The sequence below is a fragment of the Antedon mediterranea genome, chromosome 1 (assembly GCF_964355755.1).
Source record: "Antedon mediterranea chromosome 1, ecAntMedi1.1, whole genome shotgun sequence".
In the NCBI taxonomy this organism is placed as follows: domain Eukaryota; kingdom Metazoa; phylum Echinodermata; class Crinoidea; order Comatulida; family Antedonidae; genus Antedon; species Antedon mediterranea.
The window spans coordinates 7,623,666-7,643,083 of record NC_092670.1 but is presented as its reverse complement, the minus strand read 5'-3'; the positions used below and the strand labels follow the sequence as shown (position 1 = coordinate 7,643,083).

The 19,418-nt window shown below is 32.7% G+C and overlaps 2 protein-coding genes, 1 long non-coding RNA gene and 1 pseudogene across 3 annotated transcripts; 1 reads left to right on the top strand and 3 right to left on the bottom strand.

Annotated features, from left to right (window-relative positions):
• Window positions 1-19,418, bottom strand: part of LOC140040797 (ATP-dependent translocase ABCB1-like) — a 79,696-nt pseudogene that overhangs the window by 31,928 nt on the left and 28,350 nt on the right.
• LOC140050368 (ATP-dependent translocase ABCB1-like) lies at window positions 268-5,495 on the bottom strand. The gene is made up of 9 exons (XM_072095534.1): window positions 5,483-5,495; window positions 5,151-5,302; window positions 4,367-4,525; window positions 3,997-4,098; window positions 2,867-2,944; window positions 2,264-2,347; window positions 1,522-1,725; window positions 989-1,089; window positions 268-397 (listed from the first exon to the last, which is right to left on the bottom strand). Exons 1-9 carry the CDS (start codon window positions 5,493-5,495, stop codon window positions 268-270), a joined length of 1,023 nt encoding a protein of 340 aa, XP_071951635.1.
• On the bottom strand, window positions 268-18,130 carry LOC140050362 (ATP-dependent translocase ABCB1-like). Its single transcript, XM_072095523.1, has 10 exons — window positions 17,878-18,130; window positions 5,151-5,302; window positions 4,367-4,525; window positions 3,997-4,098; window positions 2,867-2,944; window positions 2,502-2,546; window positions 2,264-2,347; window positions 1,522-1,725; window positions 989-1,089; window positions 268-397 (listed from the first exon to the last, which is right to left on the bottom strand). Exons 1-10 carry the CDS (start codon window positions 17,990-17,992, stop codon window positions 268-270), a joined length of 1,170 nt encoding a protein of 389 aa, XP_071951624.1. The 5' UTR covers window positions 17,993-18,130.
• On the top strand, window positions 9,947-15,449 carry LOC140055097 (uncharacterized). Its single transcript, XR_011846621.1, has 3 exons — window positions 9,947-9,961; window positions 15,057-15,106; window positions 15,364-15,449. It is a non-coding gene; the product is annotated as an uncharacterized lncRNA (long non-coding RNA).

Here is a 19,418-nt window from a genome sequence, read left to right as displayed (position 1 = left end):
GTTATTCAAAAAATTTAAAAAGTATACTTCTAATGAATATATTGATTTGTGTGCGGATTATACTGTAATGGTCATTGGAAAGGTGGCATCTAAGTAGCAGTGACAATAGACTATAAAATAAATCATTCCTATATTTGCAAGCCAGGCAACAAAAACGTCTGAGAATATGGCCATTTTGGCTAGGTATAAACTTCTACCCACAAATTGTATAATAATTTCATACATTTACAACTGTTTTTTATATAGAATGTTAAAATTTATTGCAACTTACAAAAATATATCTTCAAATTCCATCTTGTCTCTGACAACAAGAAATGTTGCTGCATAGATAAAGAATATAACACACTGACTGAATCCAAAGGCACAACCACCAATCAGGCCCTTTGCTAGGCTTGATCTGAAAGATAATACATAACTTTTGAGTCGATTTTTTAATGGAGCAACAGATTAAGCTAACCTTTACCGAAAAAAGCAAAAGACTGTTTTCCAGCAGAACTTACTCAATGAACCAAAAGGAGGGCTTCTGAGTGGACTTTTCAATGGTAAAAGAGAAAGGTTGTCCAGTGGATAATTCGTGTTAAACAAAGAGAAAGAGTTTCAACAGGTTTTTCAAAAGAGAGAGGCATTCAAGTGGATTTTCCAATAGAGCAAAGGATTAATCCAACTTTTATCGAAAAGGCATATTTCCAGCAGATGTCAATGAAGCAAGTGGGGATTGGAGGAGATTATGGGTGCTTGCAAAGAACTTTTCAAAGAAGTAGTGTGCATTTAAGAAGATTTTGTCTAAATAAAGATAGGCAGTTTTATACACAGTCTAACTAACTGACTATCCTTAGTCTCATTAATAGTAGTAATTAGTATATTTTTTTGTTTTTTTTTTTATTAATTTATTTGTAATTTTTACATTCAATGGACCAGAGATTCCAAAAATAAGATAGACTTGAAATTGAATATGGTTCTTTTGATTGCAACAAATTGAAAATCTTACTTGTGCGGTTCCTCTAGGTAATCCGAGTACTTGTCAAAGAATGTATCTTCACGTGCCAATGATGCAATGGTTCTTACATTGTCAATGGCTTCACTCGAAACCTATAACATAAAGATACAACCAAATATATACAGTTTTACAACATTTGAGATTACTGTATGCATAGTTCACTGTAAGCTATTTGTGGGTTAAATGGACCTATGGCCTCAAAATAGCAAAACAAATGATATAGGCCAGCCCATCATTACGCTGGGCTCCATACAGTCTCTGAACAACAAAATAATTTTAATTATATTTTCAAATACTAAAACCAAGGTCATAAAAAAATTAACTTTCCATCACCCAATTTTGATGAAAATAAAAACAATTGTTCATCCGCATGACGAAAATTAAATGAAAATTACTTAGTCAAAATAACACTGCTCGAAGAACTATAGCAACTACAGCCCTCGGAGCAGCTAGTCATGTGATGCCGTTTCAACCAATCAAGTTCACGTTTTAATTATAGGCTATGTTATATGGATCTACTGTACCTTGCCAGCACCTTCGTATGCTACCTTGTTAGCTACTGAATTTCCTTGCACAACTTTCCACTGTATTGCACCAGCAACGACAATAAGAGGCAAGAGAGCTAACACCAACAGAGTAAGCTGCCAGCCATAAATGAATGAAATTATCAAAGCTGCTCCCATGTTAAAAACTGACTGAAATACGGTCCCAAGTCTTACTCCAGTTGCCTAAATACATCAAAGTTTTCGTAATAAAAACACTAATTTGATATCTTCAAATCTTATACGAAGATAGCTTGGGAAAAGGTAAAAAATTAAACAGACCAATGTATACAACATCTGTATTGCAAATAAAATTTAAGTTTCAATTAATTTGTTAGTTTTAATTTTGGTATTATAAGGCTTTCCTTATGCTTTTGTACAGTGTTTCATTTCTATCTCTATTATTTTCCTTTTCATTTTTTTTCCATGAGTGCCACCAATTTAAAGGTGTATGTTCAAAAAATAAAATAAACAAAATGAATTATTCGAAATTACTAAAACTAAAAAAAATGAGAAATAATAATAATTATAGTTATATATAATAATAATAAAAGTTGAAAATAAATTTTAGTATTGTTTCATGTTTCATATTTTACAGTTATATTAACACTTACAATGTCCATTTTGTTTTCAAGTCAGATGACAAAGTCTAATCATTTTAACAAGCCATCTAGAGATCATATTGAAATGCTAGTAATATATAACACATAATAATATATCTTACTCCTTGTATATTAGCTGCTTGGGTAGCAAGTCTTGATGTTAATGCACCAGTACCATTTCTCTGATCATCAAACCAGGTAATATCCTTGAAAATAAACATGTTGAGTTATAAGAAATCGCTTTCTAATGAGACTTAAAATAAGAGTAAAAATATTCTTATAAGAATCTCAAATGTAAATCTAGACGGCCTACCATTAGACCATAGTAAGTACAGTGTTATGTCAATGTACTATTTTTACCTTCCCAATTATATCATCCTGAATTGTTGGGCTTAAAGGCAATGCCTATTGATTTTCAGAAAACAATATAATAGATTTCACAAATTTTATTACAATATCTTTGTTTTCAATATGGATCAAAATAATAAATAGCACACCTTCTGTTACTCCATTTATTTTGCCAAGTATTTGCTTAATTTATTTTTATGGGGCCCCAAGATCTACATTAGGCTATGTCTAAAATATAAAACTTTATGTGACAAAAAAATGTGATGTGCCCATACATTGACAGGATGATGTCCGATAACTACTATATTTGGGCATATCACTACCTATATTAATTTTGATAGTGCCCCGAGAGCTGCATTAGTTTTGCGGATTGTTACCTGTCTCAACATGGCCTTGAAAGACATACTACGGGCTCTTTTTGTAAGTTCTTCTCCTGATTTACCAAAAGCTGCTCCCTGTTAAAAAATCAAGGTTCGTTCATTAATTCATCTGTTGGATATAGTCCGCCTTATGCTTTTAAGCGGGTGTACAGTATGTTTAATATGGAAGAACTCAACTGAAAGGAACTATAGTTGCAAGCAAGCCAGTGATGGAACTGAACAGAATTTAAATGAACTAATGTGTGAGCGCTTTCATGTCAACATTGTAACCAATTGTAACTAATCATGGTTAATACCATACTGCACATACAACACGATTTGTAGTTCTATAGGAACCAGTACTGCATGTGCAAGCGCATAGTAACATGGAAATGATTAGTATGAATTGCAGTCAGTTGCGTTCAGTTGCTCGGAGCACTTGTCAACAAGTTGTTCGACTTGCATTTATGTGCTGACATAAGCTCAATAATGTATGTTTCTTTGCTGTCTATGGACAGCATACTATACATGTTGTGAGGTCTCATGTTAAGACAGTGCATAGCATCAAAAACTTAGAGATGCTTAGCAACAAAATCATCTTAATTAATGTCCGCTTTTAATAAATTTATAAAGAATACAATTTGTTTAAGAATGTATTGTCCCTTTCTGTTTAATATGCCATTTTAATAAATGTGATATACTAGTTAACCAAAAATTGTTATACCTGAAAAAACTCTTATTTAAAGCAAAAAATAGTCAAATTAGCTGCAAGCCAATGAGTTTCCAGCTGAATTTAACAATTTATTTTGTCATTTTTCTACTTATTCATATTTTTGGGGGACAATACATCTCTAACGGATTTCATCTTATTGGAAGTGGAGTTGTGGCTTGGTGGTTATGATGCTTGGCTGCCACTCCAAGGGTCCCGTCACATGTCAGGATTTTTTCTAAGGACAAAATTACAACTCCACTCCCAAAGACTTGTAATAAGACCTTGTTTATGTCAAGCATCTTGTGTATATGTTGGTCATGTGAACCTCTGAGGGTCCCTAATGATCAGCAATTGCTGGATGGATCACCTTCATTAAATAAGGTAAAAAAAAAAAAAACGAACAAGAAAAGGACAAAATGTTATTAAAATATTATACCTGGATCAAATTAGCTACAAACAAGACAACACCAATCAAGGCAAACATTCCACAATAAATCCTTGATCTTCTTTTCAACTCATCATCAGGAAATGAAAAAGCCTTAAAGACAAATAAACATTATATGATATACAAATAATGAATGTTTATTAGTTGGATGGTGAGAATATTTCATGAGGCCATTAAAAAGCCAGTGCTCCAACCCAGAGTAGACGGCGCACACAACAACTTGATTTCCAAACACGATAAGTCAACAATGTCGACTAAATGACTAAAATTCGTAACACATTTTATGATGGTTAAATAAATATTATTATCATATCTATATATAAAAAAATTAGAAACCTCACTGAGGAGGGCTAATACTAACCTCAAGTATGCGACTAAATATAATAGCAAACGCTGGTTGTGACGCTCCATTGATAGCAGCAGCAATACAACCAATAACGATCCAATGGTACTCTGGTGAGTTCAATTGCATTGTTCTACTAATGCTGAAACTCTCAAGAAGACTATCCTCCTCAGTTTTCTGTAAGATAAGGATTGTTATTAGAAGACTTTTGAGTTGCCTAAGATGATGCGTTCATTTGAACTTTTGAAAACTGATAAAAGGTTAAAAAAAGGTAAAGATATTTTAGATTAAGATTAACACATTAGCAAATTTGAAACCATTTTTTCACATGTTGAGAACTAAGAATTATATTATAAATAGAAATAATCCGGCAAACAATCAAAACTAAACCCAAAACCAGCTTTGAATACTGCCACCACAACGACTAGTTCCGTGATAATCAACATGATGATTGTGGGAACTCAACGATGAAGATGAACTTGGTTACCAATCCAAGGTTCAAATCCTGTTATAGTTCCAGGACCTTTTTGACAGCCACCGTGGCAACCCAAGCATAAATATGAAACAATTGCCACCCTGTATTGCTCTTGCTGTATTATTATGCCACAGCTGATGTAGGCATTTCACTCCAGTTGGGATGCGAGATACAGGATATTCCCACACATTTACATTTCCTTATAAGAGGGTAGGCTTAATGACTGAAATTATATCAACAGTTGGGGTAATGTAACCAGGTCCATTCTATGTACAGTATCAATGTGCATACAATCCACAAAAACAATAACATATTAGCTGAACTTACTGTTAATTCCTCTGATATTTTACTGTCTGCCTCAGACACATTTGAAACCATACGCTTTAATCGTCCTTTGACGGATCCTTTTACATCTCGTGACAACTTTCGTTTCATCACAGGTGTAAGCACTTCATCATTGCCATTCAGATCTATCTCTTCTGTAAAAATAATATACAATAAAATAAACATTTAACTGAAGCTCATTGCAATGGTATGCGAGTGAGTGAGTGGCCGAGTGAAACCGTAATTACGTAGCCATAACATAGTCAAGAGTTCAAGACTCACTCGCTCTATGGTTCTGGTGAAAGGACGAGTCTTCTCGGATAAGGACTACAAACCATAGGTACACATCTAGCTCATGTGCACTTTAAAGAACCTGGTACATCTTTCAAGACAAGTAGGGGGTTACCCCGGTATACTAGTACATCACATAAATAATACAAATATGTGATGAGTAAAGAAAGATATTTTTCTGTTTGTGGTTTAAGTGGTGTGCTACGTTTAGATGAGAAAACTTTTAAATAAAGTCGTTTAATGTGAGTATTCTCTAGAAACTTATTGCCATATATTTGTTTAGTTTATTAGGTATTACATAAAAATATGAAAACATTAGTAATATATTTTGTTTTGTGCACAAACATGTTTTTTTGCAAACATTTTTCATTTCATCAAGTGTATGTCATATGTATGATTTATTATGAAATTAAGAGAACAAAAGTTGATTAAGTCATCATTATTTGCATATTAAATTTTTTTAAATTAATTTCGACAATCAAATTTTAAAAAAACATAAAAAACATAAAAACAAAAATAAAAAATTAAGTTAAATGAACAATTATAGGTGACATGATTTTTATTCTTTGTTTCTTTCTTTCCTTCTTTCTTTCCAACAATCGTGAAAAAGTTTTAGAAAAAACATTTTAGTTGTATTGAACATAGTATGTATAGTTACTTTTATATTTTTTCCTGAATTCCCTATATTTTTCACCTATTACATTTATTATCAATTATATTATGTGAAACGCTATGCTTTTTCTTTTGAACATTGTTCATGATACAATATTGGTATTTAAGTAATAATTAAACAGTATCATTATCAACATTAATTCATTAATCCTATTTTTAATTTGTTTTATTAATTCAGCTTTTTTAAGGGTTTCCTCTTTAAATTTAATTTTAAATGTAAATCATCTAATTTAAAATTTTAAATGAATCCCATTTAAATTTTGGGTAAAATAAAAATGTATCAACTTTCAAGTTTTTCAATTGTTTCGATATTTCTCATTTTTTAATAGAGATTATATTTTAGTTATAAATTCTTTTGAATGAAAAACTGCAATGAAGTAAAGAAAGATAAAACCTAGAATTATTATAAATATATATAAATGATTTAATTGTTGGTATCTTATCATCAGGTGGTTTAGAATTTATTCTTTGCCTGTTTATATAGAATTGAAATATCATAATCATACTATAGAGGGCCAACCTATATGTTATCAACACCAGTACCATGTATTGTGGTGAAGTTTGATGTTCAGTCATAGTCAATTGTGAGGTTAAAAGCAAATGATTGAGTCAATTCAAGGTACTGAAGTTTCAGGTTATCACATAAAAACACTTTTTCACACCATGGAGAGTTTGTCAGAGAGCCGCTCTAAGCATGATGTATACAAACAACAATTAAACATGAAGTCCAACAACAAAGTGTGAAGTATAAAGTAAGTACAGTAAAGTTTCTAATCGATCCAATGTGATTATCAATTTTTTTGTGTAGGCCAGGCCCTAATTGGCATCGGTTTATAAACACTGCAGACACAAGTAGTATAGTTGTAATTTGAAGACATATTTCATTCAGTATTTTTTATAGATGTTGACAATTCTGGCATGCTTTGATCTACTTTACGATCAATCTTATTTAGATAATAATACTGAACATTATGTTTGGTCTGTATTACCATCCAAAAATGTTCAATGCAATCAGTTATAAAATTTTGTATTTGTTACACCATCACCAAAATGTGTAATAATTTGTAATTCCTTTAGATTAATACAAATAACTTGACTCTTTTATGTTTTCTTTATGTAACTATTGTGTATTTCAACTTTCAATATGTTGTATACAACCTTTATGAATATTAGGATTTTTTTAGTTTTATGAAGTCCTAAACACATTTTCAGAAATACAAGCGTGAATACTGTCTGTTTGACTCAATAGTAGGTAGTTGAAAATTTATTTAATTTTTTTATTATTAAACTTTGTTTAATAAAAGGGTGCTTCAAGGCAGCAAAGGCTGACATGAACAAGGCCGTCAAACACTTACAACTATAAGAATGGTATATACACATAAAATAAGAACAGACTATTTGAAAGCAAGCACTAAATAGTCAGAATGTTATTTTTATAGTTATGTTAATAATATAGTATTTTATACTCTCAGTTTGAAAAGTTATTTTATTGTTAAAACACACAAAAATTCGGCCAGTTAGAGTTTATTTCTATTTATTTTGTGTATCTAAACATTTTTATTTATTTTTATTTTTTTTAAATTTTTTTTTTGTTATATTTTTGTTAATGTAAGACTTATGTTTGTATTTGTTACTACATTCTATTATTTTTACATTTATTTTGATTCATTTTTAAGTAAAACAAATTTATTTATTCGTGTATGCTGTATTTCACACAACATTTATTTTGTTTTATTTTAAGTTATTATTTTGCCACACCTTTACCATCAAAGTGTGCCACTGTTGTAAAAGTGAAGTTTCCAATAAATTATTATTATTATTGTATGTTATAATACAGAACTACAGTATTGAAAGAAAATTGTTAGTCTAGAAAAAAATGATGAAATAAATATAAAGTAAAATAACAGCAGCAGAAAGGAAAGTAATATGGCATCTGTGGATACTTTCCCATCCTGTTTTCCTATTATAGTTCATTACGGTAGGTGTATTAGGAACAATCAACTTTTTTTTTAGTTGAATAACTATAATAAATAGAGTTAGAATGCGTATATGCATCATTTATTTTTGAAAACAGAACCTGTAAAAGAATATGACAATCGTGATTGAAATTGTTTATCGTACCTGGTGGGTGATAGTTTAAAAATAGTATTAGAAATAGTACAGTAACTACATGTCAAATAGGTAAGATTTCTGGCATAGAACAGGGTGGTTTTTTGATTGTTTTTATTGTAGAGGGGCCCAGGACTATTCAATATTCGTATCCAGATAACTATCCCCTGGGCATTACCACCCAGAAAACTATCCCCTAGGACAATTACTCTCCTTGGACAATTACCACCGGATAACTACACCCTCCTCCCAAGGACAACTAACCCTTAGAACAACTACTCCCTAGGAAAAATACCACGCTCCCCTCCCATTGACAGCAATTACCACCCAGACAACTACCACCCTAAGACAACTACTCCCAAGGCAACTATCCCCGGGACAACTTCCTCCCAGACAACTACCCCCAGAACAACTACCACTCAGGACAACTTCTCCCAGATAACTACCTCTTAGGACAACTACCTCTTAGGACAACTACCTCTTAGGACAACTACCCCTAGGACAACTACCACCTAGGACAACTACTCCCTAGAACAACTACCCCCTAAGACAACTACCCCCCCAGGACAACTACACCTAGGACAACTACTCTTAGGACAAGTACCCCTAGGACAACTGCCCACTAAGACAACTACCCCCTAAGACAACTACCACCTAGGACAACTACCACCTAGGACAACTACCCCTAGGACAACTACCTATAGGACAACTATCCCCAAGGACAACTATATCCGTTAGGATAATTCTCATATATTCTACTCTCTGCCTCAGACACATTTGAAACCATGCACTTTGGTCTTCTTTTTGCAAGCCTTAACATCTTACTGTTGTTATATCAAATACTTTATACTTTTAGTTTGAAAAGTTGTATTGTTGAAATATACAAAACTTAGGTTAGATGGGTTACAGTTCAAATGTAGTTACAGAACTATTCAAAGAAAAAAATTTCCTAGGGAAAAAATGTATTTTACAAATACATAAAGTAACGTAAGTAACAGCATCATTATAGAAAGTGAGGTAGTATGATATACTCACAACTCTCTCTATCTGATTTCATGTACATTAATAAAAACTTTTTCTAGTTGAATATTCTATAATAACATCTTTTATTACGCTTTTTAACAGTAACATTTGACAATTGTGAATGATTGTTTATTGTACCTGTTGCGTAAGTTTGTTTGTGTATAAATAATTTACAATTATAGAGGGCCTGTAATAGTTATAGAGGGCCCGTAACTTAACGTAACTAAGAGGTCAATTGTCAAATGAACCCATGCAGTTGCGGAGTGTTTAGAAATTTACGCACAAACAAAATTAACAGTTCGTTTTGAATCTACTAATATCCTTACAAAAATGGAACAATCAGGTTAGATGAATTGTAATGTAAAATAATATTAAATTCTATATACTAAATCATACCATCCATTCGGAAGAATAGGTGATTACCACGGTGTTCTGGTTTCTTTTTTTAGCCCTACTATTTTAAAGTTACATTTGAGCAAATAACTACCAGTTGAATCATTTTGGTACATTCGTCCCAATGGAAGGAAAAGTAACTAGCTAGTCCCAATTAGTAGTGAACTGGTGTGCATCTTTCCAGCTTACATACAATTTATTCTGAGGTTATACTGGAAATGTTTTTTTAGAGTCTTTCATCATTAATGTCTTTTACGAATGTCTTTTGTCTTATCTTGTCATCAGGTGAACCAGCCCACTTACCAAATGAAACACGACAACATCCTGTAAGTTACTTGTTTTTTTGTAAAAATAAACAATACATTGGCTTATAATTGCAATTCTTTTTCTCATAAACGGTAACAAATTTGAAAAATAAGTCTAAATACTGGATATTTTCATTTTGCTTCTGCAACCACTTTTGGTGCGATCATGAACAAAAAAAAATGGAAGAACTGAACTAGCATACAATTTTCTTTTGTTCCCGCTGTTCTTCGAGCCTACAAACTAGCCTATGTTTAGGTGCGCATATAGACGCAAACTACATTTAGGCACATTGTTTTTGACCAGGTTTAATGTTTTAAATGTTTTTAAAGTATTATTTTTACAAAAGGTCAACAATTACAGGGAAAGCGTCTTTAATAGATAGGTACTTTTCACTTTGACTTGGCTTTTGAATAGGTATGCATAATACATTTAAATTAATATAAGCACTGTGTAGGCTACTGTATCTAGCTAAAAAATATGGTGAACTGGAACAAAATTGTAGGCAAAGATTTTTCGGTTTTAATGAATGTATATGTTTTGTCTTGACCACATAAAACAAATCAACCCTCCGTCATCAACCGGCTTCATATGCAAATGAGCATAAATATGCAAATTAGCTATAAAACCTATATTTTCACGGTATCTCCTAAACTAATAATCCATTTATTACAATTTTTGTGGCAAACCCTATGCTTTTAATTTTGCCAGTGCTGCTGTTGTTTGTGCTATTCTGGACAGGGTGTCACGAAACCTAAGACCACGAACGCTAAGACCCCCTAAGACCTAAGATCACGAAAGCTAAGACCCAAGACCTAAGATTACAAATATTTATCTTTCGCACCTGCCTTGTATTTTAACTTCCAACATTTATTCTGAATACCACACCTTAGAATTGGCACTTTTATGAAAAAGAATCACATAAAAAGTAACAAATACAATTTTAAATTGATGATTTTACAGACGTTTTTCTCGCACACAAACTGTTTGCGAATTTCGATTTGCGACTAGCCTACAGAGTACAGTAGGTCTACCCCTCTGTTCAATGTTTTTGTTTCTATGGAACGTCAAAAGAGCAAAAATTATATAGAGGGCTGAAAACTCTGTGGAGTCCATCTACAGTGTGGATGGAACAATGTAAAATTAAAATTGTAATAATAATAGTATATCATGCAAGTACGAAGAAAGAAATACTGGCAAATAAATTTTAATTTAAAAATCATGATAATAAGTTTTTTGGTTTCGTTTTCTTTCTGTTTTTATACTTGTACTATATGTTGCTCTTTTGGCGCTTCATAGAAACAAAAACATTGAGCATGGGGGGAGCTCGAGGAGTTATCTCTATGAGTATACAAAGAAACATGTCTGTTAAAAATCATCAATTTAAATGATTTATTTATTTGTTTTTATGTGTTTCTCCTTCTGAAAGTACTTATAAATCCTAATTTTAAAGTGTGGTATTCAGGATAAAGTTAGTCAACAAATTTGGAGTCAAAATACAAGAAAGGCAGGTGCGTAAGAAAAACATTCTCTGAACCAACACAATGGAGTAAATATATACCAACAAACAACCCGTCAAGTTTGTTTGTTGTAAAGAAAAACTATACATTTACTCAACGGGCAAAAATAATGTGAGTTTATCTATGTTTTTACATCACATGCCCTAACTAAACGCAGAACAACTTTGGAGGGTAGGGTAGGAACCAACTTAAGTATGAATTGGCTCTAAGAAACAATTGAAAACCATTATGCCTACTAATTAAGTTGAGTTAGATACTTTAATATTTATTGACCATTAAATCGAATTTATGATTTTGCCCGAATAGAGGTGGTTTTCACAAATTGTTTTAAATTATATAAACATATACACGTCGTAGTGATGTATCGTTACATGTACCTGTACTATACTATTTCAATCGACGGTGATAGTTTCAACAAAGTATTAAATCGCAATGTTTTACTGTGTATAGTGGTATATTATTTGTAAAACATGAAAACAATTAATATTTCGTTACTAAATGGATAAAGAATATATTTAAAAATTGTTCTTCTTTGCACCCATTCTCTCACCCAAGCACTCGTATGGAAAAAAGCTGTATCGCCAATCCAGAATTTGCCATCACCAACAGATCTTGGTTGGGAGCTATCTAATGGTAAACTTCAACCAGTGCTTCTGAAAAATGAAGCTATTCCTACTCCTTCGTTAGAGATGATTTATTGTGGACGCAAGACACGATGCATAACCAATAGATGTAGGTGCAAGAAGTCAAAACTACCATGTACAGCTTTATATGCCGCTGTAACAACGCTAAAGATGACGGAAACCTTTGCATGAATGATCAAAACTGATGCCCTTAACATGTTCATTCCAAATTTAGCTTACGTGTTCACATTTTCTTTCAAACCTATACAATCATAATCCATCATATTGATGGCAGGTAATTTCAAAATTTCCAAATGTAGCTGACGTGTTCAAATTTGTTTTAAATCTATAATCATAATCCATCATATTGGTGGCAGGTAATTTTCAAATGTAGCTTACGTGTTCACATTTTCTTTTAAATCTATACAATCATAATCCATCATATTGATGGCAGGTAATTTCCAAATTTCCAAATGTAGCTGACGTGTTACAATTCTTTTTAAATCTATAATCATAATCCATCATATTGATGGCAGATAATTTTCAAATGTAGCTTACGTGTTCAAATTCTTTTTTAAATCTATAATCATAATCCATCATATTGATGGCAGGTAATTTCCAAATGTAGCTGACATGTTCACATTTAAAAAAATCTATAATCATACTCCATCATATTGATGGCAGGTAATTTCAAATTTCAAATTTCAACAAATGTAACCTGCGTGTTCAATTTTTTTTTTTTTAATCTATATAAATCATAATACATCAGTGAATTTTATAATTTTACTAATTATTATTGTGTATAAATAATTTCATAGTTATGCAATTATATTATATTTAGTATACAGTAGGCCTATGCTGTAGTTTCAAGGTCAATAACCATACTATCGGCCATTCTTGTACAAAATGTGCCATTAGACTGGATAGAAACACACATGTTTTAAACAAATTAAAAAGAAAAAAAAATCATAAGACCACAATTTTCAAAGTTATATTATAGTATATTTAATATACTATACACTGATCCAGATGAACCTTTTACTAATATATTATTATTATATTATTATATTTGACTAATAGTTCAAAGGTCAATAGTTATAGAATCGGCCAGTTTTTGTAAAAACATTTCATTATAATAAATATGAATGTATAGTTTCTGAACAATTTGAACCCTATTTCGTGTCTCTTCGATTATTGGTTACTGAGACACGATAAATCAAGGTCAAAGGTCAAAATGTCAGAAATAAGACTTGCATCCATTTTTTGAGAAAATGTGTCATTAAAGTGAATATAAAAACATATATTTAAAACAATTTGAGACCAAAATTAATTATCTGTGACTAGTGGTTCTCAAGATATAGGGTAATTATAAAAAATGGCCGCCATTTTTAATTATGCAAATTAAGGGCTTATGATGGCCGAATTTCGCTTGGGATCCGCCATATTCGTAATCAGCGAGGTCGAAATATCCTAAATCAAGTGGATCCCAGCTTCTACCCAAAAATGCTTCTTGATTCGTTTTCTAGGCCGTTTTTTGAGAAATCATGGAACCTGTCTATTGTAGATGTTTCTCACACACGATTCTCAGATTAAAGATCTGTTCAGTGGTGCTTCTACCTGGTCTGAATCCTGCCTGCTCTTCGGCAATGATTTTCAACCTGTTTAGCAATATTTTCAGCATAATCTTGCTGGGATGGCTGATAAGGCTGATTGTGCAGTAGTTCTGGCACATTTGCAGGTTGCCTTTCTTGGTTGGCAATTCTCCTGTCTGCCAGATCTTGTTGCAGATCTTTGTGAGTACATCGATCGCCTCCAGCTTGGATGAATTCCCCTGAAATGTAGTTGAGCTCAGCTGACTTTCCTTTCTTGAGATATTTAATTGCTGCCTCCACTTCTTCTCAAAGAAAAAGATAGTTGTCCTCCTCTGTAGGACGACAATTCAGTACCTCAGGATCTTTTCTGGTGTTATGGTTGTACAGCTAAGAGCAGTACTCAGTCCAGCATTTCATGATTTCATGTTCCTCTGTGAGACATTTCCCATTTTGTCTTGTATGGTGTTGACCCGCACTTGTTTGGTCGCTGTGAAATCCTTGACTTTTTGTCTTTGTGTTGTTATTCTGGATATTCTCCTCCATATCACTACATTGTTGTTCGATCCACTCATCCTTGGTGTTTTTTGTGGCCTTCTTGATCTTGTTGTTGACCTCTCCCATAGGCTTCCTTTTTTAGTATTCTTGGGTGGCTTCTTTTCAAGATGGGCCTCTTTTCGAGATTACTTTTGCAAACCAAAAAAAGGGGGCTTCTTTTCGAAAAAAAAAATGCTGTAAATTATTATTAACTGCCAATTTTACATATTTGTGATCAAAATACCATTTTAAACTGTAAAATAAATGTATGATCGATCATTCATTATATCTGCATCACAAGTTTATCTGGGATCAAATCACCTTGTTTCTTTGATATCTCGAAAAGAAGCGCATACTACTCTTGGAAACTTCTCGAGATGGGCTTCTTTTCGAGGTTTTACAGTATGCATAGTATACTGTACTATGTTTATTTATTTTATTGCAATCCAACAGCGAATTATTGTCACTACACTGAGTCTGTATCTCTTACTTACTCATATTATACATTTCAGTCAGTCATTGATGTCATTTTCAAATGAAATAATATACACAAGGTCATTAGTGATCTGTTAATATTGTTCGTGGTTCATAAAAACAATATAAAGGGTATACAATTATATAGAAGCTAAATTTCCCAAACATTTATAGCTAATTTGCATATTTATGCTCATTTGCATATGAAGGTAGTGGATGACGGAGGGTTGATTCGTTGTATGTGATCAGGACAACATATACAGTACATTTATTAAAACCAAAAAATCTTTGCCTACAATTTTGTCTCACTCGTATGCTAGATAGTAGCCTATGTGATGGCTTCTGTGATTAACATTTGTAAATCTCCACACACAGGCGATTCATGATCAACCAAATGAGCAAAGGGTTGCTCCTCACAGGTTAAGGTAAACATGCTTTTTTATACTATGGTCCTTTTTCATGTGCACAATGATTGTGGTTTTAATATGTGAAGAATAAAAATATAACAATGGGAATAACACATCAAAAAAACTCCCTTGATACTTTGGAGCTTCAAGCCAAAGGTCATGAAGCTATACTGTAATACAAAAAACACCAAACACCAACAAAAATCTATAATGCTAGATTCACCAGGTACCATTTCTGTAGGTAGTTTCAAATTATTAATTTTCTTTCTTTTCAGAATCATAGTAAAACTTTTATTGGATGTCTTTGCTAGCTGTATTCCAAATATTATCATATACACCTTTTTTCCATTCCCAAATGAGCAAACAGTTGCGCCTCGAAGGTAAACATGCTTTTTTATACTATGGTCCCTTTATCATGTGCACAATGATTGTGGTTTTAATATGTGAAGAATAAAAATATAACAATGGGAATAACACATCAAAAAAACTCCCTTGATACTTTGCAGCTTCAAGCCAAAGGTCATGAAGCTACTGCAATACAAAAAACACCAAACACCAAAAAAAATCTATAATGCTAGATTCACCAGGTACCATTTCTGTAGGTAGTTTCAAATTATTAATTTTCTTTCTTTTCAGAATCATAGTAAAACTTTTATTGGATGTCTTTGCTAGCTGTATTCCAAATATTATCATATACACCTTTTTTCCATTCCCAAATGAGCAAACAGTTGCGCCTCGAAGGTAAACATGCTTTTTTTATACTATGGTCCCTTTATCATGTGCACAATGATTGTGGTTTTAATATGTGAAGAATAAAAATATAACAATGGGAATAACACATCAAAAAAACTCCCTTGATACTTTGCAGCTTCAAGCCAAAGGTCATGAAGCTACTGTAATACAAAAAACACCAAACACCAAACAAAATCTCAATGCTAGATTCACCAGGTACCATTACTCTAGGTAGTTTCAAATCATTAATTTTCTTTCTTTTCAGAATCTTAGTACAACCGTTGCTGGACGTCGTTGCTAGCTGTATCTCAAATATTATCATATACACTTTTTTTCCATTCCCAAAATATATATCTGAAATAGTTGATCATCTACTTCAACAGTTGATATTAAATCTCTTGAAAAAAGGTGTCTACAGTTTGCAGGAGAGACATGCATGGGTAGGCCAAATTTCTTTGCAAAGTTTAAATTAAAATTTTAAATTCTATTAAAAAATAGGACTACAATGGAAAGATTGCATGAGGATACATGTTTCTTCATACTTTAGGCGAGCTTGGGATACAGTATATCTTACATTTTTAACTTTTTAGAATCTGGAGAGTTATCTACCGATTGCAACTGGACTTCATTCATTAACAATTAAAAAATGAAGATGTTAGTCAAACGATAGATAATTGAATGCAACAGCATAATAGATCAAAGATACAATGTCTGTCTCCATATAGTGCACCTATTATGTTCTAAAAACTACATTTAGTTGGATACACTTTGTGGAAAATTAAATTTTATACCTTTATATTTTTTACACAGGTGATAATAGATCAGCCAAATGAAGATGGAATTGTTGAAAGGATGTTGCTGAAAACGGTTCTATTTATATGTTCTAAAGTGATGACCAATATGATGATGCTCATAGTTCTTGCCTCCACCCAACAAGGCCAGACTTCAATATTGATACTTCACGAGATATTACAAGTTGTAATTTACCAACTACTACTATTAAAATCTTCATCTTAGGCATGGTAATTACAAGGCATTAGGTTAGACAGAGTTAACATGCCTCCTCCTAAGGCAAAACAGTGCCTGCATATAGATGAAGCATACATGATATCTTTTTTAAGATGTACTGTAGATACTAGTCTTACCTGCTATGATTTAAGTCTATTATAAAAGTATATTTTTATACTTCATTCATACTGTCTTGTATTTTCAGAATTCACATCACAAAAAGACAAAACTGGATTGGTGGTTTGAAAAGACCAAGAAACATTTGATTGATGTTGTCGTGTTTGAAATCAAATATTTGTATTAGAATTAGAATTAAAAAGAAATATGTACTTTGAGTGTTCTCTCGAAGCGGTTTTGTGCTGGACTAAATTGTAGACTTGTATCTTGTATCAGTGTCGTAATGCTCGGCCAGGGGACACGAGAGGCCCCCAATCTCTCTGTTTTTTTTATGCTCTTTCATGATTTTTTGACATATTTTAATGCCCGTTTTTACGGTTCAAACAAAGGCATTCAAATAAGTTTAGACTTATACAATAAAAAATAAGTGACAATACAGTTTTTTTTATTATAAATGATATTTATTATCATAAAAAAACTTGATTGCAAGTAGTGTATACCTGGAGTATGTGATCTACAGTATCGGAGATGAACTTTGTTTTTGTTTTTAATGTCTAGCCTTCCTAAATTGAATGCTATTTACTGTTATTTGTTTGCTTTACTATATTCGCAATAATAAAGCTCCGGGGCCCCTCAAGCTCCGGGTTTAGCCAGTGAGCGCTCATGGGCATTAGGCCACTGCTTTTACTTACTTGAGATTGTCGCACTCAAATAAATATAAATTGAAAGGGTAGTGACATGACATGTTTTCAACACATGATTTTTGAAATAGGTACAGAAAATAAATAGAAACAACCTTGGAAAAACAATGGATAACAGCTTCCAATTGGCAGATCTGATGCTCGATAATGGAATGCTTTATGAGCTGGGATTTTTTTGCGGGCATGATGAGGGCGTAGTTCAATCTCTATAGACGATAATTTTGCACTTACCTTCTTCTGATGATTCTTGTTCTGTTTCTTTTCCATCTGATTTTCTCATAGTTAAAGCAACCAATGTTCTATATATACCAGACTCTATGGCCATCAATTCTTCATGGGAGCCCATCTCAACAATATTGCCATCGTTCAGTGAACAAATGAGATCTGCCTTCTGTATGGTGGACAGACGATGAGCTATTACTATGGTTGTCCTCCCTGCTTGTACCTACAGGTTGAATACCATACACATAAATTCCATATTCATTATAATCTCTTTTTCTTACAAACGCTATAAAAACAAAGCCTAAAAATATAGTAGAACCCTTCAGGAGTCAGAAACCAATAAACCGAAATAGGGTGTGGGAGTTGGGGTTGAGGGATAGTGGGGATTTTGCTTAGGCTAGGGGTAGTAGACTATCAAATTGACCCGGATTGTGGCAGGAAAATGTTAAAGTATTTTAATTATCTCTGGGAAGGGGATGGGAGTTTGGGGTGGGGATGTAGGCCTATCACCATGACTGAAACTGTACTACATTTGGTGGCTAACATAATTTTTACTGTCTTAAACACATCATCCAGTATCTGGGGGGAGGAGGGGCGGAAATACCGGCGTAATGATTGGAATTGTACTAGGAAAAGTTACTACATTTTAACTGTCCAGGGGAGTAAGGTTTGTTGATTGTGGATGGGATGGTGAGAGAAGAAAGAAGGGGGGGGGGGGGGGGGCTGCAGCATCAAAATTAGATATTTTAATTATAAGCCAATATAATAACAATATAATATATATGACAGCTGTTCATTTACACAGTTTACAACGTACTTAAACCAGGCCTCTCTTGAATTGAAATCTGCCCTGGGAAGAATTTGTTTTAAAAAAAAGTATGGGATGTTATTGAAAAGGGTAGAAGTTGGTGAGTATAGGGAGATACCTGTACTGGCGTCAGGGTCAGGTGTTGTGTACTGAGAAGGCTTTAAACTAATGTTGATACCCGCCCTGGGTAGCTAGTTACTTAATATACTAACCTTATCAAAAGCTGCTTGTACAATACTTTCACTTTCCGTATCAAGAGCTGATTTTAGGGTTGCGGACTAAGGCACGAGCTATTGCTATTCGCTGTTTTTGACCACCTGACAATTAAGCTCCTCTTTCTCCCACTAATGTATTGTAACCCTAAAAATTCAGGCAAAAAAGTGTGAATATAGTATATTTATGGCATTTTTTTTTACTGGCAGAAAAAAAGTGTATTTTTTAAACAATATTTTTTTTTGCCAATAGATGTAGATCCTTAATTTCATACAAATGTAATCTCTTTTATATGTATTTCTTTTATGGGAAAATAAAGAATGTGTGTTTGAAAAAACGCAATAAACACATCAGGCATAGAACATTAATTCTAAACCGCCCGGTGATATACTGAAATTTAATTAATTAATTTGAAATGATAAAAATAAGGCAATCTATGAGAATAAGAAAAAAGTTGCCCCAAATATATATTTACATAAAATTGAAAAACCATTTTTAAACTGCTGATTTATGTGGAGCAGTGTTTAAC

Excerpts from the sequence above, each read along its gene's own strand:
- LOC140050368 (XM_072095534.1), bottom strand. Across the intron at positions 2,945-3,996 it reads TTGTAGCTAATTTGATCCAG|GGAGCAGCTTTTGGTAAATC; the intron begins GTATAATATTTT and ends ATTTTTTAACAG. Across the intron at positions 1,726-2,263 it reads AAGCAGCTAATATACAAGGA|GCAACTGGAGTAAGACTTGG; the intron begins GTAAGATATATT and ends TGATGTATTTAG.
- LOC140050362 (XM_072095523.1), bottom strand. The coding sequence starts at position 17,992 with ATGGGCTCCCATGAAGAATTGATGGCCATAGAGTCTGGTATATATAGA. Across the intron at positions 5,303-17,877 it reads ACAAGAATCATCAGAAGAAG|AAGAGATAGATCTGAATGGC; the intron begins GTAAGTGCAAAA and ends TTATTTTTACAG. Across the intron at positions 1,726-2,263 it reads AAGCAGCTAATATACAAGGA|GCAACTGGAGTAAGACTTGG; the intron begins GTAAGATATATT and ends TGATGTATTTAG.